Genomic DNA, 25979 nt, shown 5'->3' on the forward strand with positions numbered 1-25979 from the left:
GGACATATTGATCACAGGCTCCTTAAAATGTTGTTTAAATCCATTTTGTGTTTTTTCTTGAGTTTTCAGATGAACTAAAATCGTTTTTGACACTGTTTGCTAATGTGTGCATTGCGTCGCCATAGTAACTGCTGAACATTCCACCATAGATGTAGTGCACCCCCAGCGTGACATCACTGCAGAGTATCAATTTAGAACAAAATATATCTTTAAAATGTTGCAGGAAACTGACACACAGACATTCATTGCTACAACTCGATTATTTGGCTAGCCGCTACTGGCCAGAGTTACATCAAATCGAACTTTCCCTCACAGACAAAATAATGGTCAATCCCTATATTAAAGTATATTACATATTTATTTCATGGTATTTATGTCATTTATCTGTTCTCCTCACAGTCACATGTAAAAGAGCAGATTTAGTGCCACTAAACGTTTACCAGACGCACACAAATTCAGAAATCTCAGCTCTGCCATTAGCTCAAATGCCACTTTTACTCGCTAATTATTATCTAAAATAAGACATCAAAAGGTTTACACACTCAACAGTGACTCTGATCTCACGTAAATGTGGTACAAGGGTTAGTACCAGTTGACACCCTCTGGATAGTTCATAATTTACTTTTTTTGTGGGCTAATGCTAACACCTGTAGGGGAAAAAAACGCAGGGGACTGGCTCTGGTGTTTCAAAAAACTATCTGAAAACAAACTAAACCTTGATCTAAAAAAAATATCTATTAAAATAAATACATTCCAAATACCTCCTGGCACACTGATTGGAAAACACTGACCTACACTATTCATCTTTTTCCGTAAGTTGCCATCAGCGCTGCCATCGTCATTCGGGTTGTATTATTTTGCATGAGTTTACCGATCTTGACAGCAAATAAGTTCTATACAGACTACAAAGCTGTTTTGAAGCTTCCCAGAGAATCGGTGCAGTGCTGACTCGTTGTTGCACATAAACATTGATTATTTGACTCAAACCAACCTACTTTATATAATATTTTAGCACCAAAACTTTTCCTAAATTTTCCATTGAAAAGAACAGGATTCTCCCCAAAGAAAGCACGGTTCAGTTGGAGTACAGTTGAGTACATCCAAGTGTACGTCTTCCCCTATAACACATCTTCTGTCTTGTGTCCTATGGAGCAGGTGATCCAGATTGTGAGCGCAGTGGACCAGGACCAGCCTTCAGCGGGACAGCGTTTTTTCTTCAAGTCCCCCAAAGAACTGCGCAATCGCAACTTCACCGTCCGGGACTTCGGCAGTAAGCACAGCAACACTACGCGCTATGTTTATCTAACTACACTCAACATTCTGTAAAGGTGTAAAACTTTTGTGGTATTGGGTCTGCCATTACAGCCTTACTTTGTGGACAATGTTCCATGTTTTGACTTTAAAGGGCCAATATTACACGGTTTTCTGATCTATGTTATAATGTTGTTTCCTCATCACAAACATATCTAGGGTTGTGTTATGTTTCATTCACACATGTTTAACACGCAAATCCTGCATATTCTCTCAAACATAAAACACTCTGATCCACCTTATGATGTCATTAAGTGGTGATACAGGAAGTGCTCCACTGTGTTTTTAAATTCCATGCGCCTTCACTAGAATCGTGTGGATGATTTCAGCCCTGGAATTGCCAATTTCTAGTAAAAAAAAAAGGTAAAAAGCAGCTTTTAACTTACAAACTACCACTTCATGACATCATAAGGTGGAACAGAGCATTTTGAGTTTTGGGGATGCAGGATCCAGGGTTACTCAAACATGTGTGAATGAAACAAAACACGACTATGAGGGTATGTTTTTGAGTAGAATCACAAGAATCCATTTTGTGTAATATAGGACCTTTAAACTTCTCTGGCGCCATGGAGACAAACCCTCCAAAAAAGTTACATCATGGACAGTTAAACAACCCCAAACCAGGACATGACTGATTCTAAAAAAATAAAAATAAAAAATACATGGACATGCTCTGACTCCCCTACCCTCACTTTCCGTACAGGAAAATTATAGTGAACCAAAGTCAAAAAGACGCCGCAAATTTTATTAATGTCCAAGTCCATATTTGTTGAGGGAATTGTAACTTATAAAGAAGAGTGCACACTGTGTTTTCTTGTAAAATATAGTCACCTCCATCAGGTCAAACTTAGGTGTCAAATGACGTTCTAATGAAAGACTTACCCAGCGTAAAATGACATGTGAAAAATAGCTTCACGGTTTGGCTTTCACAAACTATCAGTGAGCATAAACTCTGAACTGGATTTAACGATTTATTTCTATTATTTTTTATCTTATTTTATTGTGTTTTTGATGGCAAATATAACAAACTGGCTATTTTACTTAAGACAAACAGCTTATGTGGACGTAGTGAGGCAGCATGTTGCACTTTATGTGTCAAGAGTGCAACAAAGAAAACACTAAACCTGTTCTGTTAGTATGTTTTTTTTAAAAGTGAGCGCTGTCCATGGTTCTGAAAAGTAAAAGCGGCACTTTTACAGCCTGGAAATGCAGGGGCGTTTTAATGACAGCATGAATGCAACTCCACGTGGGGCTCAGTGAGTGATTTCTGTAGGTTCTGAGGCTTATGGTAACACAGGTTCAGTTGTGATTGTTGTTAGAGAATTGTACTCTACATAGGTTTTACATGTGTGATCTACAGTCTATCAGAGGTTATTTAAAGCCTTTCATATAGAAGCATCACCAGGGCTTGTATAAACAGTACTGTGTGTGACAGTATAATGAGAGTGTTCATAGTTTAACACAGTTGAATGACTCTTGTGCATAAACATCCAGACTGTCTCCTTCTTTTTCATCTATATTCTGTGGATTTCCTGTAAAACTTCTACAACTGTAATACAATAAAGAAGAATACAGGCTAAATACTAAATATTTCCATCCACCTCCCTTTCTCTCTCTCCCTCTCTCCTCTCCCCTCTCTCTTTCTTTCTCCTATCCCCTCTCTCCTTCTCTCTCCTGACTCTCTCTCCTTCTCCCTCTCCCCCTCCCTCTGTCCTCTCTCTGTCTCTCTCATTCTCCTTCTCTTTTCCTCTCTCTCCTCTCCCCTCTGTCTTCTTCTCTCTCTCTTCTCACTTTCACTCTCTCTCCTTCTCCCCCCTCTCTCTTCTCTCTCTCATTGTCTCCCCCTCCCTCTTTCTCCCTCTCTCCTCCCACTCTCTGCCCCCTCTCTGCCCTCTCTCTTTTCTTTAATCTCCCTCTCTCCTTCTCTCTTGCTTTTCACCTTCTCTCTCCTCCCCATCTTCTCTTTCTCATTGTCTTCCCTTCTCTCTCTCCTCCCTCTCTCTTGCTTTCCCTCGATCTCCTCTGTCTTTCTGTCTCGCTTTCCTCTCTGTACTCCTCTCTCTGCCCCTCTCTCTCTTTTTTCATCTCTCTCTCCTCTGTCCTCTCTCCTTCTCCCCCCTTTCTCTCTTCTCTCTCTCATTATCTCCCCCTCTCTCTCATCCATCTTTCCTCTCTCTCTATTCTCTTTCCTCTCTCCCTCTCTCCCCCCTCTCTCTCTTCTCTTTCCTCTCCCTCTCTTTCCATAGATAACACCGCCGGGATTGTGACGCGGCGCTCCGGGTTCCTCAGGCACATACAGGAGGAGTACCTGCTCCCCCTGGTGGTGGAGGACAGCGGGTACCCGGCCCAGAGCAGCACCTCCACCCTCACCATCCGCGTGTGCTCGTGCGGGCCGGGGGGGGCACTGCTCACCTGCTCCGCCCAGGCTGTGGTGCTCCCCGTGGGGCTGAGCACGGGGGCGCTCATGGCCATCCTGCTCTGTGTGGCTCTGCTCATGGGTGAGTAGTTACACTGTGATTTGATAAATGACAACTTTCATGTGATCTTCAAATATGGAAAAAATGGATAACACTGCACACTCAGATGACTAATGTCCCAAAGTTTTGTTTTTTTTTTTTTTTATTTTCTATACATATATATTTTTTTCATATAATTTGTAGAGTTTAAATGCCACTTATTGCCTGTAATTCATGTTTAAGCACTCGTTTCAAACAGCGTAGATACTTTTTTTATGTTAATCACAATACAAGAAGCAACAAAGTGACATTTTATTACACCAATGTCTAGTCCGTGTTCTTTTTAGACTATGAGGGCCACCGTAGTCTATTCTTTTAATAGGAAACACTATGATTGGATGAAGGCTTTTTGCCAAAACGTATCTTAAAGTTGTGTTTTGTTTCATTCACACATGTTTAACACACAAACCTTCTTCTCCCAAACTGAAAACACTCTGTTCCACCTTGTGATGTCATGTGGTAATACAGGAAGTGCTCCACTGTGTTTTTAAACTCCATACACCTTTACTAGTATCATTTGTATGATTTCAGCCCTGGAATTGCCAATTTGTACTGATAAAAGGAACTGTTAACTTGAAAACTACCACTTCATGACATCACAAGGTGGAACAGAGCATTTTTGAGCTTTGGAGATGTTACAAACTAATAATAATAATAATAATAATAAAGTTACTCAAACATGTGTGAATGAAACAAAACACGACTCCGAGTTGAAATAAAAACATTTTGGACAATGAGTGTGCTATGCGTTTTTTTGAAGTTGCTGCGCGTTACATTTGCATCTGTATAAAAGTATCGGTGTTCATTTTCTGTTTCATTTGACCTTTTAAGTGAACATCAACATTACTTGGGGAAGTGTGAAGCTAACTAGAGGCTCTGCTCTGTCTGACTCAAGTTATAGGCCTATATTAAAATGTTAAGTTAGATAATCCAGGCTTTGTTTTAACACAATCTGATCATAAAGAAGTGATTTAACGAGAACTGTAACAAGTGAGCTGATTTTTTTTTTCTTTTACACAAGTCCCTCTCAAATAACATTACAGTCACAAGCTGGTAAGCATTAGCCAACAGTTTTTTCAGTCCATCACTCTCAGCTTTTTATTGAAAATCAAACTCCTAAACAGCCAAACACCTATAAACGCTCGTATTGATCACAGGCTCCTGAAAATGTGTTGTTTAAATCCATTTTGTGTTTTTCAGTTTTCAGACTAAAAACTGTGTCAATACTACTGTAAAATTGATAATATATGTGTTTGGGACTTACAAACTTGATTGAGCAGCTCACACATAACAATATAAGACGCTCTTCATAACAACAACAACAGTAACAATGATAACTGAATATATCTCAAATAAAACTACAGATTTATATATGAAAATAAGTAATTAAATATATCCAGACTATATAAGGTTAGAAAATACATCTATTGGACATGACAGGCTAAGAGAGAAACATGACATTACAACTTTAAAGGGCCTATTTTAAGCTTAACTGTTTATGTATTTGGAGATTTGGAGTAATCGTGTCATTTGTGTCTTAAATTTTCTCCCCAAATGACTGGAGTTGTTATCGCTGGGCTGCAGATGGCACTATAGGTTTGTAATATTCACTTGTATTCAAAGGAAATATTGTTAATCTGCTGTGTTGTCGTTGGATACGTGTAGCAATATACTCGACCATATCAATCATTACAACTATAAGAGGCTGTTTTAGTTTATTTATGACATTTTTATTAAACAAAACAGCCACAAAAATACACAAATTTTACATAATTTATATTCTCGCCTGTTAAATCCAGACTGTATTTTTTACACAGATTGATATCAGTCTGACCCCCACACACTCCGTTACGTCTCAAGCCCGGCCAAACGTGATCCAATCAGATTTGTTTATCTGAGTAACGCCTGTGAAAGAAGGCGCTCATTGCTCACCTATCATTTACAAATAAAATCGGACCATGAGTGTCCCTGATTCGCTAATCCAGTTTTCAGATGGGCTTGATTGACAGATGGGGGATTCATTGGTGACCAGACCAGAGATCCAAAGCAATTTATATTTTATTTTCTACGAATATTTTAAGTTAAATTAGCTCCTTTACCTTTGTAATTCCGGTTTATTTCTGGTTAAGTCCTGGTTTAAATCATGTTTAATCATGATTGGACCAATATTATCACTATTACTTTCTGTTGTAGATTTACTTTTGGCCTCTAGAGGGCAGTCACAACCCACTCCAGACCTTTATATTAGTATCTGTTATGTTAAACCTTCATAAAAAAGAAGAAAAAAACCTTTATGACTTTTATGAACAAAATATGAACTGAAAGCCGGTCCTGTGCTCTATTTGTGCACACACAGCAGAGAAATTAGAGCATGCTTTTATATATGTAGGTCACCTCCTTTTATTTGATTTTTCTTTTCTTTAAACTGATATGTGACTAAAACGCAGTCTCCTCAAGTCTTTTACAGCGCCATCAAAGCTGCCCTCGTTCATGTGGTCGACTAACTCAGAAGAACACAAAGGAGTGGAGTAGTGGCTAACATACTGTACGCTATTCTACTAGGATAGATATATAGTTATGATGCTTATACAGTATTACACCTGTTATGATAAATATTATATTGACTTTTTGTTCAATGATACTCTATATCTGACTGATGGTTTTGTTTACTATGAAAAAAACAAAACAAAAACACAATAAACCTTTTGTCTTAACTTACTTTAGTAACATAGGTACAATAGACTATTAATTCACAAGGTACTACAACAAATACTTGGTAACGATTCCTTTTTAAATATTAGTAATATAACATAAAATACTAGTAGTTGAGTAAGTAACACAATTTTTTACATTTACATTACTCTATCAATTTTAGTATTGTAAACTATTGTTATATTAGTAGTGCTACTTTCAGCAGTTTAAGTAATGGATACGAAGTTTTTCGTAGTAATGTTACTGCAAATTCTGGGATAAAAAGGAGACAACAGACACAAATCTGTACCAAGTTTAAGCACAAGATGAGACAGCACTGAAAATGCAAGGAGTACTGTTACGCTGTAAATTATATTATTCAAGTAGTAGTAATAGGAAAAACTATGTAGGGAAAGACAATGTAATTAAAAAGTTACTCAAGTAAATATGCCTAACTGTAAATATAAGCAAGTTGTTTGTTAGCAGTGTGAAACATTTTGTGAAACTTGTGAATAGTGTGAAGAATTTTGTTATTTTTGGAGTAATACAAAAAAAATCTGACCTGTAGAGGATACTAACAACTGAACCAAATGTTATCTATAAGCAGTTAATACCCCATAGATGTGTAATACCTCCTCTTTAAATGGAAACATTTCTTTCTTTCTTTCTTTCTTTCTTTCTTTCTTTATTCTTTATTTGACAGGGACCATGTACAAATTCATTAATCTTACAAGGAAAAGATGATTTGTACCAGATTTAGCTACTGCTACTTTCCATCTGCAGTCCCTGGGCAGGTGAACACACATTAAAAACACATATCAATTAACAATTACAATATACGACTACCAATTTGCCATACAACAATAACAATTAAATAAAATTTTTAAAGAAAATGACCCCATTTCCAATACAGTATGGCCCCCCAGTCCAGACTAATATAAAAATCATTATGTGCAGGTTTATACAGTGAGGACAGATCAGCACCAACTAACTAGACTGATGTGGACACATTTGATTATTTAAAATGTACTTTTTCTATTTTTTTAACTATTAAAATCCACAGACAATTTCAGACTGTCTGGAAGCTGATTCCACTGCCTAATGGTTTGATAAGAAAAACCGATTGAGCAAAGGCCGAGGATCTTTTTGGAACTATGCAATTTTGGTTTACGGAGTGGATCGGGTAGTTTGTTCAGAACAAAGGATAGTAATTTTTTTAATGTAGGTGAAGCTGCATTATTAATAATTTTGATTAGATTTGAATACAAAATTAAATTATTGAAACTGAACATTTTATATTTACGAAACCACGACAAGAAGAATGTGTTTTTCTTTGTTACTTCTTGTGTAGAGTTCAAACAGAGTCCCAATCTAATGTGACTTGTTCATCCGAACACGAGGCCCTGGATTTAAGTGATTCTCAAACATCCGCAGGGTCCGAACTCACCTCCGGGGGGCAGCGCTGAGAAAACTGGGGGTGATTGTGCAGAGGTGTAGAGAGATGAGCAGACAGGAGTGGACAGGAGTGGATAGAAGCAGAGAGGTGCAGACAGGAGCAGGTAGGAGGAGGCAGGAGGGGACAGGAGCAGACAGGAGCAAACAGAAGAAGACAGGAGCAAACAGGAGGAGATAGGAGGAGACAGGAACAGACAGGAGCAAACAGGAGGAGACAGGAGCAAACAGGAGGAGATAAGAGGAGACAGGAGCAGACAGGATCAAACAAGAGGAGACAGGAGGAGGAGGAGGAGACAGGAGCAGACGGGAGCAGACAGGAGGAGGAGGAGACAGGAGCAGACGGGAGCAGACAGGAGGAGACAGAAGGAGACAGGAGCGAACAGGAGCAGACAGCAGCAGAGGGGAGCAGACAGGAGGAGACAGGAGCAGAGCCAGAAGAGCAGACGGGAGCGCTGGTGCTGAGAGTGTGAATCAGGCCAGGTGGAAACTGCTCGGCTGACCTTTATCTGCTCTGTGTGGAAAGGGGCAAAAATATTTAAAGGTGCTGTACTTGATTTTAAATGTGAAAAACAAAACTGGTTCATTTTAAACTGTTTGTCATGGTCTAAAGTTATTCCTCACTTACCTTACGCATTCCAAGCATGCTAATGATTTACTGTGATGAGTTTATAAGCACTTTTCACAACCCTTAGAGACCAGAGTGGAGTTTTACTGTCACAGTAAATGGATGCTGTGTTATGTTTTGCTGTGACAAACTATTTAAAATGAACTAGTTTGTTTTTTCACATATATAATTAGCCATCTTTCCCTTAATCCATCTTTCCCATTTTTAGCCAAACAACACTCACAATTACGAAATTAAAGCATGCGGTTGGGTTGTGTTTATTGCACTGAAAAACTGAAAAGTGTTCATGCTTTTTGTGAGTGGGCTTGCATTTCCACAAACCTAATTGCCTGAAGAAAGCCTCCTTCTGTTTGTTTCCATGGAAATGTGGGCTATAAATTTGTTTATCTGGTTTAATTTTCTTTCTCCACGGAACCAGATGATGTGCCACTTCCAGAAAGTTACATTCTGTACCTTTAAAGAGAATTTATTGTTTATCCTCAACAGCATGTACTTTTCTCTTCATTCACACCTCAGTCGTTCTGTGTCTCTGTCCAGACGGAAACACTTGTACTTATTTGTATTGCATAGACGTCCCTCCTGTACTTTATACTTTTGTTGTTGGGCAGAGCAGAGGTCATATAAAGCGGAGGAGGATCACATAAAGGTTTATCTGCAGACACTACAGCCCCCTGACCTCACAGAGAGTACAGAAATAACAGGTCTGATCTAACAGGACATATGGAGACGTGTGCAGGGAGGAGCAGAGCCACGGACTATTCTCTGCTCTGTATTTACACATTCAAACTACGGTCAAAGAACACCTAGAATGATGCTTTTTTTATATATATATATTTAACTATTAACATTATTCAGCATTTGGGTGATTATAAAGCATAACACTGATCAAAAAACACCTCACCATTAGAAAAAAGTTTACTGGTCTGTCATGTCTCCCCATTCTCCATTTCACTATTTACATTAGACATATTATATAGTTGTAATCTATGACATCTGTGGATCATTATGTTATAATTTGCACATTTTAAATCACAGTATTCATCTAAAATGACTTAATAACAGAAACAATTCGCTGACTTCTGCATTAGAAAACTTGGCTCACCTTTCAATAGATCTGACCTATAACTTAGGCATCTGCTTGTCAAAATAGAGACAAAGCATTGATATCTCTTTGTAGTAACATCTCTTTGTAGAAAAGTTACCCAGTGCACCTTTAGAGTAATTTTAGTTTCACCTTAATAAAGTAAAATGCATAATATAACTACCGAGCACCTACTCCCTGTTGTTTTGGAAGATGAATTCCTATAACTTCAACAAATCTTTTGACCTATAGGACCTTTTTTGTGTTAAAGGTCCTATAATACACAAAATGACTCTGCTCTAATGACTCAAAACGACTCTTGTGAACTTTAAGTCATGTTTGATGTTGTTACCTCATCAAAAACATAGAGTTGTGTTTTGTTTCATTCACACATTTTGAGTTTGAGTAACACTTTATCATTAGTTTGTCTACATCTCCAAAGCTCAAAATGCTCTGTTCCACCTTGTGATGTCATGAAGTGGTAGTTTTGTTCAGTCAATTCCAGGTCAGAAATTATCCAAATGAATCTAGAGAAGGTGTATGAAGGAGTTTAAAAACACCTGTATTACCAAATGACATCACAAGGTGGAACAGTGTTTTCTGTTTGAGAGAAGAACTTTATAACGCCTAAATTCCCAGGGTTTGTGCGTTAAACATGTGCGAATGAAACAAAACAGAACTCCAGGTATGCTTTTTGATAAGGAAACGGCGCTATAACATAGATCATAGAATAGCGCAATATGAGCCCTTTGATATACTTTTGTGTTTGTGTCAAAGATGCATAATTTTGTGATAAAATAGTCCCTGATTGAACAGAATGAGGTTAACCTGCTTTTTTATCAGCCCGTCTGAAGTCGCGCTCACACAGACACGTCCCCAGGTGCTCAGACTGTTGTGTCAGATGTGTGTGTCGGAAACATGGAGAACAGATCTGAAGTCACGCAGCGGGAGTTTTAGATTCTTTATACGTGTCGAGTTTTGTGAAAAGATCTCCATTGTGAGTGTGAACTTCAGACATATCAAGCTTGTGTCTGCTGTATAGTTATAATCTACAACACCGGTGGATCATTATGTTATAATTTGCACATTTTAAATCTCAATATTCATCATTAAAGAGTCAGCAACTCCAATGTTTTTTTTCATTTGTGCCAAAATGACTACGTGACGCTGCCGAATCCTATGTGTATCACAGATTGAGAAAATAAAACGTGAAGTAAGTACGGAGCAGTGGGCGTATGTTGGTGGCAGTGAAAATGTCTTGAAAATGAGTGATTAAAGATTGCTCAAACATGCACAAACCACTCCAAATACAACTCTGAGGGTAAATGAGAAGGGGAAATGACTATAACATGGCTTCCTTCCGATTTTCCTTGGACCAAATAGACGCCTAATGGAACAGGCTTAAGGGACAAGCAGTGGTAGCCTTTTTTTCTTAAGTGTTTGTGTGTTTAAGTGGTTTCTCTTTCTTATTTTTTGAATAGCAAAACAATTAGATAAATACATGGAAAAATTATGCTTTTATTATGATGTGCAAACAAATACTCCCCCTCCATACTGCCCAGTTTAGCAGCTGTATCTGAAATGTGCTTGTGGGTGAAGTCAGTCCCACTTAAGGTGCACTGTGCAACTTTTCTTGTGTAGGTAGTACTACAAGGGGCAGAAGCTTTATGCTGACAATATGAAATGATTTTATATCATTTTCATGTTTCTTGCACTGTTCCTCCAGATATGATTTATTGCATCATTTAGTCTCATTTTTGTGTCTTTCCTTTCAACATACCAGATTTTGTGCACAGTTTAAGGTTTTGTCCTTCCAATTTCATCAATTTCAAAATATCAATCAGATGTTACTTCCTGTCAGTTAATCTTTATTTATGTATTATTATTTTATCATTATTATTATTCTCATTAATAATAATAATAATAATAATAATAATTATTATTATTTTTTTTAATTAATTAATTTATTTATTTATTATTACTATTTAACTTTAAGCTGTTTTCCCAAATACTTAACTATTTATACCTGGGTTTCGTGGACCACTACATACTATACTTTTACTTGAGTAATAACAATCTCAATTAACATTACTCTTACTTTTACAAGGTAATTCTTTTGGCAATAAGAACTCCTCTAATTGATTAATCCAAGATAGATATATTTAATGACATACCATGTAACATTCCAGTCATACAATAACAAATCTATGAAGCCAAGCAGGTGGTGGATCCCCCCATCAGAAAATTTCATAATGCTCCTTTAATGGCGGTATAAACTAGCTTGGCGATTCGAACTGTCAACCTTTATTATTTGACAACCGCTCTACCACCTGAGCCACTGTTCACAACTTTAAACTATTAAACAGACCAAAAAAAAAGCAGTTTTATCTCAAACCCATGATCCAAATGCTGTGGTAATTTGTTAAAGGAAATGCCACATTCTGACCTGCTGTCACAGACACAATCTGCTGCCCTTTAACTGGGAGCTAATTATGGAGAAACAGACAAGGTTGGGATGACACAAAGAGAGATAACAAAGTCTGGTCATGATGGCTGTGAAAAGGACTTTGATGCCGCTGAATATAGTAGGATGTTTCTTTGTTCACATGTACTAGTGACGTGGCAGGTTTCATCTTTACATTGTGCCCTTGTGTCCATGGGCAAAGACAGAGTCACCTTTTCAACATCACCATAATAACGGTTAGACTCCTGGGTCGCCCGGACCTTTCTGTGCAGAGTTTGCATGGACAATAGGTCAAATCCTCCAGCTAAGGTAGTCCTGACTGTGTTGAAATGATCTTGAATATAACAAAAGGATTACAGGGGCTGGGGACCTGGGAAAGGGTGTACCACCTCATGACGTCATTGGGTGGAATGGAGCATTTTGAGTTTTAGAAAAGGAAACTGGATGAATACGCAGCTCCAGGTATCTTTTAATGAGAGAACAGCATTGTACAAAATGATCAATATCTCAATTTCTTTCAATTCAATATAACCCCTTTATAGGTCGATGTAATCCCTCTTTTATCCAGAAGGGGTCTAAGGTACAAAAGTATTCAATGAAACCCTGTTTTTTAATTTTTTTTAATAAAGACATTTTAACTGAATGAAGTATGAAGGAAGCTACTCACATCCAGTCCATCTCTTTAAAACCTTCAAAGTAGGCTAGAAATCTAGAGCTAATAATGAACTCAGACTTGGACTTTAACAGCCACATCAAGTCAAACAGACACATCAATAACATCAGCAGTTTTTACCATCTAAAAAAAACCCACTGCAAACATCAAAGGTTTAGTGTCTAAACCAGACGTGGAAGGACTTAGGGCTGATTCATATCTGAAAGTGTTCTATAATTTTTGTTAGTTCCCCAGACTTTTGTTTTCACACCACCTCCCTCAAATCCAAACTATCAGACTTTCCCTGGCGCTGTCTCTACTGTCGTCATGACAACAAGAGCATACCTCATAAACACGGAACATAGAGGAGCTGCAAAATTGTTGGTTTTTTTTCCCTTTGTTTTAGTAAGTAAATACAAGCAAGCTTGGGCTTAGCCACAAGGAGACAGGAGAAAGACCAATCAGAAGCAGTGTTAGGCGGATGTAAAGAGTTGCCTAACATTTCATTGGTTTATTGCTGGTTTTGTGAGAGCAAATGTGACAATACATAACTTTACTGAAGGATGATCTCTCCACTTTCTGCTCATTGCTGTAGCTTCCTTGCCTTTTTTCATGGAGCTAAGGACCAACTGTTTGGTCTGGACCACAGTCCACAGGAACCTTCACACCTGGACGTTGGACCAAACCAAACAGGAAAGTCTGAAAGTTCGGATCAAAGGTTGCAAGTGTGAAAGCACCCTTATCCATGTATTTGTCTCCAGTAGGTTAGACTACTGTAACGGCAAGCAGCAGTACACTCAGGATGCTGCTGCTCATGTCCTGACTAGAACCAGGAAGTACAAGCACCTAAGTCCTGTGCTCAGGTCTATGCACTGGCTCCTGTGGCTCAGAGAATAGACTTAAAAGCAGCTCTGCGTGTGACAAGTCTCTCCATGGCCTGGCACCAAAGTACACCTTTTAATGCAGACAGGCTGCATAAAACTGAATAGATGAATGAAGCAGGCCTCTGTCTGACAATGTTTAAATCCAGGCTCAAAACAGTTCTGTTTAGCTCTTTATATCACTGAAAGGTTTTTATTCTGCACTCTTCTTCTCAGCTCAAGTTCATTTCATGATGTTTGTTTGTGTTTTTGTTTGTTTGTATTGTGATTAGGCACTTTAAATTACTTTGTATGCAAATTGTGCCTTGCCTTGTCTATTTGGTGAAAAAAGAGAATCTCTCTTTGAACAGAAATGGTAAATTAAGGTACAATCTGCCTGTGGTATCCTCACACCTTATTCAGGTGAAACATCAAGCCAATCAAATGTAATCAGGTCCTTAACAACGCTGAAGGTGAGGCAGACAAAATGTAATACGGCCATAATGACCTGTAATGAGGTTAGCTAGTAAACAAGAGCAGGGCAATTTCACTCTAAAACTCTTCCCTTTGGAGCAGGACTTTTAAACTCTTTATGGGGTTGATTTCAAAAACAGTCTCCAGATGCCCACTGAAGTATTTTCTACAACCTATGACCTTTTAATATACATGCTCATACTTTAACTGAGACTTTAAGAACACTCACAGACTGTATAGTCATTGTTTTTATGTTATGTTTTGCAGTGATGTCCGGCCTGTACATGGGTCAGCGGCGACACAAACAGAAGGAGGCGCTCATGACGTCTAAAGAGGACATCCGCGACAACGTCATCCACTACGATGACGAGGGCGGGGGCGAGCAGGACACACACGCCTACGACATGGGCACGTTACGCACCAGCCAATCACAGCGCACCAGCGTCCAGAGCTCCGCCTCCACCTCCCAGAAGGATCGCCCCTGTTACGGCGAGGGTGTCCTGCTGCACCTGTCCTGCCGCGACAACGAAATCATCCGGACCCCCGACATCCACCTGCAAGCCGCTAACGCCATCTTAGTGGCTGGCAAAAGTGCAACTCTTCGGAGAGGAAAAGCAGCTACCGGGGACAATGCGGAAATAATCAGGAGTTTTATTGAGCAGAGACTGGGGGAGGGGCAACACGCGGCACTGGCGTACGATTCTTTGGCAACGTACGCGTATGAGGGGGAGGGGTCAGAGGCGGGGTCGCTGAGTTCCATTGAAGAATCATGGGTAATGGAGGACATGGGTGATTTTAGCTCACTAGGAGACTGGGGACAACCGTTCAAGACGCTAGCTAGCATTTTGGACACACAGCCGGCCGCCAAGATGGACAGCTGAGAGGAACTGAGTACTTGGACAATTTTGGGGATAGTCTACTTTTGTACACACTTTGGAAATGTTAAAGAGAATATTGCTATTTTGCAAGGCTTAATGTAGCGGTGTATGGTCACATGTCCTACTTGATACAATATGCTCTCACCAGCAGGACACATGTAGGGCAAAGGTAAAAACACTTCAGTCAACAAATTAAGGAAAAATAACAAAAAAAATGGAAATTGAAAATTTACAAGCCAATCACAGATAGAAAAAGATCTCTTGAGAAAGTTAAAGTTGCATGTGAGGTACTTTTCAAAGCTATATAGATATATAACTATATAGAGCTAGTCTTGGTCAGGACTACCTTAGCTTGGGGGTAAATATGAATTTAATCAGAATCAGTATATGGCTGTAATAAAATTTTAAGATTTAAAGAGGGTGTGAAAATGTAATCCTCAGATGACTTTTTCCATATCAAAGGGTTCACATTTGAATTCATGCTTTACAAGCTTTTCAGCCAAGAAACTGAATGTTCAAGCAGGATAAAAGGATGCCACGATCATGAGGTTTTTGAGTTCTTTGCTTATCCATGTTCGCCCACTGATCCTGACAACTTTTAAGTGCATACAATTTTTCTTTTTTTCTTCTAAATATTACTTCATTTGGCAGGATAGTGCCTGTTGTAAATGTGTACCATAGTTTTACGTCTGTCATGTGGCTGTTTTTGAAGAAAACTTTCATGGCCTTTCATGACACCCAGAGAACTTTACAGTGCATGATTCATTCACTCCACACTCGGTGTTGGTAAGCTACTATGGTAGCCACAGCTGCTCTGGAGCAGACTGACAGAAACAAGACTGCCAATATGCCCCTCTGACCAATACCCACGCACACACAACTATCATACTTGGCAATGTGGGTGAAGCCAAAGTATATAACAGTTTTTACCACTGACGCCCCATTGTGGCACCTGATATTCTCAGCAGTCTCCCATCCAAGTACTAACCAGGTCCAGCCTTGTTTAGCTTCTGAGATCCGATGAGATCAGGCTTTGACAAGTCCTGTATTACAGGAAGTATAATTACAGGAAGTAGCACATTTATTTAAAGAATTCCCACTTATCTAAGTCCTCAATCGACAAAATGCCATCCAAAATGCAAGGACAATTTTGTTACATGAAAGTCCTTGTCTACAATATAGTTGCAAGTGTTTATGGAATTTCCTCTATGTACTGTATGTCCAAACAGGAAGTAAAATTACTGTCAAAATGGTCAAACTAAGGAAGACCATTAGAAAAAAACATAAATGCTGTAACAACATTTTAGTGGAAAGAGTAATGTACCTTGTCATACATCGTGGCTAAGAATGGGTCAAATGCAGAAAAATAACACAATTTATGGCTTTCAGAGTGATGGAAATCTTGCAACATTGTCATTGTCAACTAATTCCAAATATTCAGTGGGCAAAATCTTCAAAATCTCACCTATCACTGTGTTTCAGCATCCTGTCATACACATTTTGAGGACTTGCTCCCATTCAAAAGATATAACATTTAGTTTTAAATTGTTAATCACTATGGAAACTGTCCTATTTTTTTTTTTTTTTTCTTTATCATTCTGCATTCTGAGTACAATCACATGAGCAGTGACCATACACAGTTATGTTGAGCAGTAGGATGAGTATATTTTTGTAGGCTGTGTTGGTTGGCTATAGTGAGACTTTTAGATCTACGGCACATGGAAGGTAACGCTGTCAGCTCCTCAAAGTGCCTGAGGTTCTACACGTTTACACATTTTCATGGAATTTAATAAAAAAATATGTCTAAACGATTTACAGTTGCATCAATTCTTTCCTAATGCTCTTGACAAGTGTGACATTGACGTACACCCGAGACACTATAGAGAATGAAAGCCAGTGGAGACAGTGTTCTGGTTGCATCTTTTGTAGTTCTGTCGATTTCTTAAAAGTTGTGGTCCTATATTGTGTTGCTAGCGTTGTCACACGGTATCGTAGTGGGGGGAGGACTGTCTGGATTCATTACAACTCCCTAGCTCCTTTACTTACCGCTTTAGTAGTGGCAATCGAGCCAAACAGTGATTGTCCAATAAAATCTAAAATTATCACGTGTTGAAAAGATAATTAAATAGTGTTCCCTTCACTTCTACCTGTCACTGCATCCATTTGTATACACCACTGGTCATCGAGCAGACTGCAGAAACCCTGGTTCTAAATGTCTTATTAACTTGTGTTGTTGTCCTGTGCTATGGAGGCCAAGCTGCTCCAATATATTTCCATGCATGGCCCACTCTCAAAATGGGCAACCGCAGAGCCAGCCGGTTGTTTTTAGAGGCTTGTGCGTGCGTACTGAGGACCACAGCTGGCTCAAACAGTGCTGCATAAACCCATATTACAGAACCATTTAATCAAACATGAGCTAGTTTCAGGGTTAGTTTGTGTGAAATTGAGGAGCCGGATGGAACAGTGAAGTGACAGCAGCTGGGGCTGGAGCTGACCTGTGTGTTTATGAAGGAACGAACGTGTTGGTGGAATAACGGGCCTATTACACATGTGTAGACCTGCTTCGCTTCAGGGAAATACAGGACGTTTCTTCAGGTGCACTGGTGTGACCAGTGCACTGTTGTTAGTATCTCTTTGTGAATGTACATTTTGTGTAGCAAGTGCAGTACACGTCTGGAGAGCTGACATGTCATTCATATGGTTTCTAGATGGATGATGATAAACCCATAGCTAACAATAGTACTGAAGGCTCAGCAGCATGAATGAGGTGTAGGAAAAGGATAAATCTGTGAAACAAATAGCCTGTACAAATACAGTGTCAAATATAGTCCAATATATACAAATATTTATAAACTATGTAGGTCTTGACTTGTTTAATTTGACTCCAAACTGATCATTTTGCATTTAATATGTAAAATAAATATACTAATTTGGGTAAAAAGTTATGTTATTAAATTGTTATAAATATTTACGTCCACCCTGAGTCTACTGCCTAACCATAAAGGTTGCCACACGCTACGGCGCTTTAGTGTTTTTAAAGTTGACCGCATGACATAACTCCAAGGTAAAGGAGTTAGGGACTAGGACAGGGGTGGGCAAACTTTCTGACACACGGGCCACAATGGGTTCTAAAATTTGACAGAGATGCTATTTGTGGGCGTGTTGCACATGATTTACCATTAGAGACTGCGCCTGAATTCTAGTATGTAAATGAGAGTTTAGTGTCTGAGCAAAAGGATTGTTTCTGCTCTGTATGCAAGAATATGATCACTATGCCTTATGTGCTCACTGTTATGCCTATTTGTGTCTGTAGCTTTTACTTCAATAATGTTAAGCAATTAAAAGTAACTGCAATATCCCCATTTTTAATGCTGCTTTACATCATGGTTACTGTAGTTATATGCCTATAAATATAATAAACCTAGATGGCTAACAGAGAAACAGCTGATGCGCGAACACGAGATACATGTTGGAAAACCCAAGCTAAACTTTGACTGCAGCCCTCTATAGTGCTCCCGACATGTTGAGTCTGGGACAAATCATAGGGGAGTTAAATTAGTGGGAGAGCGAAGGCGCGGCACTCACACAGCTTGGCCATTTGGGACATGTGCCTCATGGGAGAAGATTGGCGATCATCGACTCGCAACAGGCATCACGTGGACCCAGTTTGATGGACAGAACAGCTGCTGGGATGCTCTCCTCTTTTGTGAAATATGAGACAGGACCGGGAAGTGTCACAAGTAAAGTGTGTCTTTTTATTATGCTGGGGGTGGTTTGCTTTCAAAATAACGTACTTATCATTCCATTAAACTGTATGAACCTGGACTGCCAAATCTTTAACGTGCAGAGGACACATACAAGTGTTTCTCATTGTCAGTTTATGGACAGGCCTCATGTGAAAACTCAGAACCTCCAGAATTCATTCCCTGAGCTGGAGAGGCTGCACTAGCACTGATTCATGATTGGCTGCAGGTGTTGGGGTTTAGGTAGTGAGGATTCAGATCATTAGTGGGTTTTGGGGTCTAGTCACTAATAGAAATGATCGGGTTCAATATGTATCAATTTACATACTGGACATTTCGTGGCAAGTAATCAATAGTGAAGTCTGGCTCTTTCCCCGTCTGGAAGTGGGACATCATCACATTGTAGAATCTGAAAACCACTCATATGGTTTCTGCACTTAACAATATCTCATCAGTTCATATAGCCTATTTATATCCATCCTAATTTGTAGGGTATTTCTGTGTTAGAGTGTATATATTTATATACAGTGCCAGAATTTCACAAAAAATAAGCTCCTAATATGAATGTCTAGTCAAACTGGTAATGAGCCTACTATAGCCAACAAATCCCACTGAAACCTTCTCTACATTAAATCACAGGAGCACTAATACTACCCTGTGTGGACTTGAAATCAAGGTTAAAAAAAATACCCCAGTTCTTTAAGGCTGCACTCCTCTCCGTCGAAATTAGCGCTAACAACCTGTGGCCTTTGTGGTTGTTAGACCTACACTGGCAGATAACTATGTCTGGAGTAGAAATAGGGAAGTTTCAAACTCTAAACTTATTTAATAGTGTTTTGGAGCTGATGAGTGCCTCAACACTCACAGCTCCGCCTCTATCACGTTCTGCTACAGCGGGCAGACGGAAACGCATGAGCGCCGACACATCCCGTTAAGTGCAATTTGTCACAGACAGACACTGTTTGCTGTATCCATACATAGATAAAAGTATCTGTCAGAAAAGACATTGTGTCGTGGGCTGTCGGTCAGATTGTCAGATCTCTGATATGTTTGTATACAAGCACCAAGCAGCTATTAAGCACTTGTGCATAAAACCATATAATGAACAGTGTGATTGGCCTTTGTAATCAGAAACATCTCACTGTAATCAGAGCAGTCATGTGTAATATCACATACTACTGGAAATTGCAGAGGCCAATGAAGGCAGCACAAACTTAGGTTTAGTTTTCAGTGTTGAGCTTCTAGAGTTTAGAGCTGCTTTTCGGGACAAAAATTGCCAAAAACAATGACGAAGTTAGAAAATAATGCTATTAAAACATCATATACACATGATGGGGATACGCATTAGGGGACATGACCTAAGCCCAAAAAATATCCCAAAATATGGTGGGTAGACTGTGCAGTAAACAAAAGAAATCTACAAACACACTTTAGCTGTGAGTATTATTTGGCCAGTGATATGAAACCAGTTCAGTGAAGTGATGATCCAGTGTAATGACTTGTATCTTGTCTTCAGTGAAAATGGTCCTCCCTGAATCCCACGGTGACAGAGCGAAGCAAATATCAGAGTGACATGACACAGTTGGATCACATGTATTACCTTAACTCAGCTGTTAAAAATAATCATGCTCAATTGGTGACAGCTGGAGAGCAGACGCCTGGTTTAAGTGCAGCCCCACTGTGGTCTGTCCCTCCAATCCTTCATCATCACTCTCCTCTTCCTCATTATGTGCCTGCTGTAGACAGAAAATGTGTAGGACTGCACAGCATGCCACCACCTGCAAAATCTGTTTTAGTTTGACAGCAGCTACAGTGCAGTATTCAAAGTGGAACTAAACCCTATATCAACTTTTGTAACACTGTGTACATGGTGTTTCAATAGCATTCCTAGTCTTTTTCTTTCTTTTTTTGGCTATTTTAATAGGAACTAGATCAATTTACAGATTTAAGTGTGCTACGTGTGCTCTCTGCAGTCCCAAGTACTATGTGACATCACAGAACTGCCCTGATTACAGCCAGGTGTTCCTTATACCTCCAAAGTCTCTCTTCCGCACTCTTGTTTAGTCCTCCAGGTACTGTCTGAGTTCGCAGCTATATTTAAAATCTTGCTGTGGGCAGAGTTTAGTCACGCTTTCAGATGTTTTTTTACTTGTAATTCTACACCTACAAACACATATAACAGCACTGAATCACCTATTCTGATTGGCCAGAGCTCAGTACTTCATGTGTGTCCAAAAAGATGCACCTACACCGGGTTTTAATGGATCTGAAGGTACGCTCAATATAGAAAGTGCCGTAGAATCATGCATATGAACCTTTGCTCTGTCTCGTCTCGTTATCTTATTTGGTGCTATAGAAGCGAGGGAGTCCTGAAGGTATGAGTAGTCACCATCACCTATAAGTAGATAATCTGGAGGTGGGTCAGTTCACTAGTGTAGGTGGAGCTGTATTCTTGAGTCACGCACGCTACAAGAGAACCCCATTAAAAGATCAAACATATTCATGATGGAGCCAAGAAACAAGTTAAGAGTTCAATATTCACTTCTTTTGATCGTTTTATTTTTAAAGGAGTGAAAGCCCCTGACAAAAAAGCAATCCATAAACTTTCCCTAAATAAAATAAAGAACGAAAACAGAACATCCAAACTCACCAGGTACATGCAAAGCTAACAAAAAGCTACGCATGCATGAGACGTACCTATAGGGAGACACGCCGTTTGCATGCTATTTATCAGCTCCTGGGTGCTCTAAACAAAAACCAGGATCAACTTAAAAAAGACCTACAAAATATCAAAATATACAATACTAAAAATAGGAAAAATGCTAAAAGGAACAAAAGACTAATGTGGGAAAAAAACAAACATATAGGCTAACAATAATATGTAGGAGAAAGTAAGGCCAAACATAACACAAAAGAAAATGTCTGCTGGTCTGCTATGGCCCTGGTGCTCTCCTGTGGCCTGGCTCCTGTGAAAAGAACATGTAGACCTGTTATGGTTGTACAATGTGATGTCCATGCATGTTTTTACCGGTTCTTACAATCTTGGGGATCAGGGCCAGAAGGGGACGCAAGGTAAGGCAAGTTTTGTATAGCACAATTTGTACACAAAGTAATTCAAAGTGCTTTACAGAATAAGAAAGACATTGAAATCACAATAGAACAGTTTGAGCCTGGATGTAAACATTGTCAAAGTAGAGGCCTGACTCACTTAAGTTGCAGCCATCTATGGCCCCAGCAGTTTTGGTGAATCCCGCGTGCCCTGTCAGCCCGGTGAAGCCCTCTCCCACAGTCTTCATCTGCTCTTCCCCATTTGGTAAAGAGATTAACAAAAGAAGGACACTCATCACCTCATCAGCCATGCACTGAACAAACCTGTGGACAGTGGATACTGGTTTTAAAGGCCCTGAGACTGTCCAGTAGTTTGACCCACTGCTCACGGAAGTCTGGTTTGATGACGTCTCCTACAAAGTTGTGCATCAGTAAGGGCATGGTCCGGTTAATTTAGTGTGGGTGGGAGACTTTAATTTTTCATGAACGTGGAGCGGGCGCTTAGCAACACTGTCAATCAAATCTGTTGCTAACGCTAGCTGCAGCTCATTGGTCTGTTATTAATGTTCACATCTTGATTTACCAACCCCCTGAACCCCAGAATCAGGTAAAATGGATTAATACAAACATTGTAAGACCAAACTGACGAGTCTGACAGTGACAGTTACATAGAAAGGGGCAACGTTTTTTCAATAGAAAGTGAATTGGAGCCAGAGCTGATGGAGCCAAAACGCGCACATGCTCACTTTCTATTTGGAACACGGCGGCTAGCGTGTTAGCTATGTCCATTCATATATACAGTCTATGATCAGGACAGTTACTCTGTGAAACTCTTCTTGTCTTGTTGAGCCAGGATCCTGCTGCCTACATCAGACAGATACACACTCTGCACATCTGAAATGTTCCTTTACACAGCACAGTTTACTACAGATATGAGCACAGAGGAGGTGTGCATATTTCACTCACATCCAGTTAGAGCCAAGACTCCCCTGGTGTTTTCTGAAATGGAAAGAAACACATTTGTTGAAGCACATTCCAAGTGTTTTTGGCACCAGTAACAGTGTCTGCAGATAGAGGAATAGAGGAACTACTACTTTTCTCATTCTCAGTATATGGACAGGAAATGCACAATAGAGGCTGCACTCGCACTGATTATGATTACATAGTGACCATTCAGATCAGAATCGGTCAGTAAAGTTTTGTATCATGCTCTATTTTTTATATTTATGGAGAATTGCCATGTGGGAGCATGGATGATGTAGGCTTGTGGGCGGAGCACTGAACAGAATCTTACAGCTAACCGTAAGGAGGGTTTGAAATGGGCCCGGGAGAGATCACAAAAGTACTGAAATGTGCATGGATGACATATAAAACCTCTTCAGGAATTTTGCATAATACCTCCTCTTTAGACCAACAGGATTTCAGCATTGAAACCGGGAACACAAATGGCAGATTCATGTGAGTATTATTTGAATAATCACCTTGAGAATCAAAATATACAACCAGGCCAGCTTGTATATTGAATTACAAATGAGTTGGTTTGGATCTTTTGCTGTAAACATCTTGTAGATCCAGTCCGTTTGTGAAGGTGCCTTAGTGAACAGCCTGTCCTCAGCTCTCCCATCTCCTGTGGTATCCATGCAGCATCTGAAGCTACAGTCCAAAATGTTATGATTTAGTCTGAACGTAGATCAAAACGTACACAGCTCACATGCCCCTCCTCACTGCTGCTGGAGGGGTCAAGTTATTTTAGGTCAATTTTGTGGACATTGCAAATGCTGTTATATATCACTACATTGTATAGATTTGTACTCATCATGTCTCCTTGCACGTTCACAATAATAGTTGTGTTTCTGTCATCTTATTTTTAATGTGCATTTTGAAGATTTGCATAAGTAACAGGCGGTAGAAACGCACAAATATCACATTTTTTTCACTTTAATTCACATAGGTTTATTCAATTAAAATTTTTTTTTAAGTGCAACACGGTTGAAACACATTTTGGAAGATGAAAACGCATGTAGCTGCGGAAACTCATGTGAATATAAAACGTGACCACTTGACTGTTGGATTTCATACTTGCACCAGACCAGAGTGCACACAGGCGATGGATAAAGCCAAAATAATCCCATCATGTTGGTTATTGTTTGCCCAGAATCCTCCAGAGGAGCACAGCTAAACATTGTTGCACCACACAATTTTTAAATTCAGACTAAAAACAAATGATATTGATCAACCAATCACTTTCCCAGACACACACGAGCAGTCTAATCTTCATTAGTTGAGTAACACAGGGAAAGTTTATGCTCCTCCAATGTTAACTTAGCTGAAAAGTGAGTGAGACTTCAGTGCAGTACTTTGGCTGAGACAGCAGGCTTTAGCTTGGTGGTAAAACAAACCCCTGTGAGTGTAAAATTCTCCTCATTTGTACTTTATCTAATCTCTTTGTTCTATCAAACTAAGGTGAACAAATCTTTTTTTTTTTTTTTTTTTTTTTTCATTTCACGTTATAAATTCTTCGTTTAAAGTAATAGGTGGTAAGTAAACTTAAGTAATTCTCACTGGTTGTGTCCATATGGTGTATTGGCACACAAGCATAGTTTAATTCTGCATAAAATATAGACCAGTGCAGCATTAATTTTCATAAATTAGAGACAAAAGTCCTGACAGAGACAGGTAGAGTTGTGCATTATTAGGAGACAAATACACCATTATATGTCTATTTAAACACTTTAATCAATGCATTTTCTGGGTGTGTTTTACATTATTTTCAATGAAAATTTTGCTCTTGTTCCACTGACAAATTGCCGCCACATTTGCCATGGCAACAGAACCCATGCTCTGTCTAGGCCTTATAATAATAACATTGCATTAACAATTTACGATGGTGAGATTTGAGTCTTTTTATATTGTACTGTTTTAACAGCAGTGAGAAGTGTGAACCTGGCATCACCTGCTTGTCTCCGGAAGATTATTAAGTTTAATTATACAGTGGAACATTTTTGACAAGGCAAAAACACCCTTATGCAATGCTATACACACTATAACATGCATGCTTGGCCCATGGACCACTATGGAGCCTACCTGGACGACTGAGGGATTACACAGATATAAGGGCACAGGGTGATATAAAAGAAAGTACTATTCTTTAATGTTCTATTGTCAAAGTATCTTTGTATTGTTTGTGGTATCAGAACCGTTATTGCTTATCAAGTCTATTCCAAAATTGAGTTTGAAACTTTTGTATCAATGCAATACTAATTTGGACATTTATTTCAAACTGCACAGACTTATCCTGGCCCCTGCCCTCCATCTGAAACAATACCATCAAACTAAGAACACAATTGTTTCTGCTCAGTTGTGTCGTGCTTGGGGCCTGTGCTTCGTGAACAGGAGAGCGCCTCAGACAGAGTGGTGATGTGGTGGAGCGGCTGTGGATGTGGCAGATGCAGAGGTCAGTGAGCAGAGCAGAGGAGCTGAGCCTGGAGACAAACAGCTGTGAGGAAGAGGAGGAGGAGGAACAACACTTCTGTGGGACTTTAAAGGGAAGATAGTATGTAAAATCCACTTTAACCATTCTCTCATCATTATTTTTATTTGATTCATGTTTGAGTAATCCTGTTGCCTGCATTCGAGGCTTCAGTGCTTAGAAAATTTCTCCTACCCCCTGTCTGCGTCTAGCCTTGTGCAGCAAGATGGATTCTCACGATATTTGTGAGTTCAAAATCTCATGAGAATCCATCTTGTCTGGCTCCGCTGTTGTGACGCCTTTACCGTATTTGTGTGATCGTCATCCCAGATTCATATTGTGTATAAGTCAGTTCAGAGTTTTGCACATATCAATCTGGAGTGAGCCAGGTTAATCTACACCCATTTCCCCGTATTTTAAAATCACAAATTTAAAAATAAAAAGGACAGGTCTTAGTTAGGGTTCAAAATGTCAAATTTTCTATTAGATAAAACATCAAAAAATTTAATAAAAATGTAAATTGGGTCCAAACCAAACCTACATCAGAACTAAATCTGGATTGATCTAGGACCACACCAGGACATGTGAACTCACCCATAGACTTCCATCCTTTTGAATATCTCTACTCTCCAAACTTTCCATACTTTCTCCTTAGTCAAACTACCGACCCCACAATTTTCGAATGTGTTTGAGACTTTAAAATGAATATGTA

At 39.3% G+C, this 25979-nt stretch overlaps 1 protein-coding gene across 1 annotated transcript in view; it reads left to right on the forward strand.

The window, feature by feature from the left end:
• LOC117384735 (cadherin-12-like) overlaps positions 1–15010 on the forward strand; it is a 69823-nt gene extending 54813 nt beyond the window's left edge. Inside the window, exons 10-13 of the mRNA XM_055228242.1 lie at positions 1156–1270; positions 3558–3809; positions 14397–14612; positions 14748–15010. Coding sequence (XP_055084217.1) covers positions 1156–1270; positions 3558–3809; positions 14397–14612; positions 14748–15010 — 846 coding nt within the window. The remainder of the gene's footprint in view (positions 1–1155; positions 1271–3557; positions 3810–14396; positions 14613–14747) is intronic.
• Positions 15011–25979: the final 10969 nt, after the last annotated feature.

Source organism: Periophthalmus magnuspinnatus, chromosome 17, assembly GCF_009829125.3.
Source record: "Periophthalmus magnuspinnatus isolate fPerMag1 chromosome 17, fPerMag1.2.pri, whole genome shotgun sequence".
Lineage (NCBI taxonomy): Eukaryota > Metazoa > Chordata > Actinopteri > Gobiiformes > Gobiidae > Periophthalmus > Periophthalmus magnuspinnatus.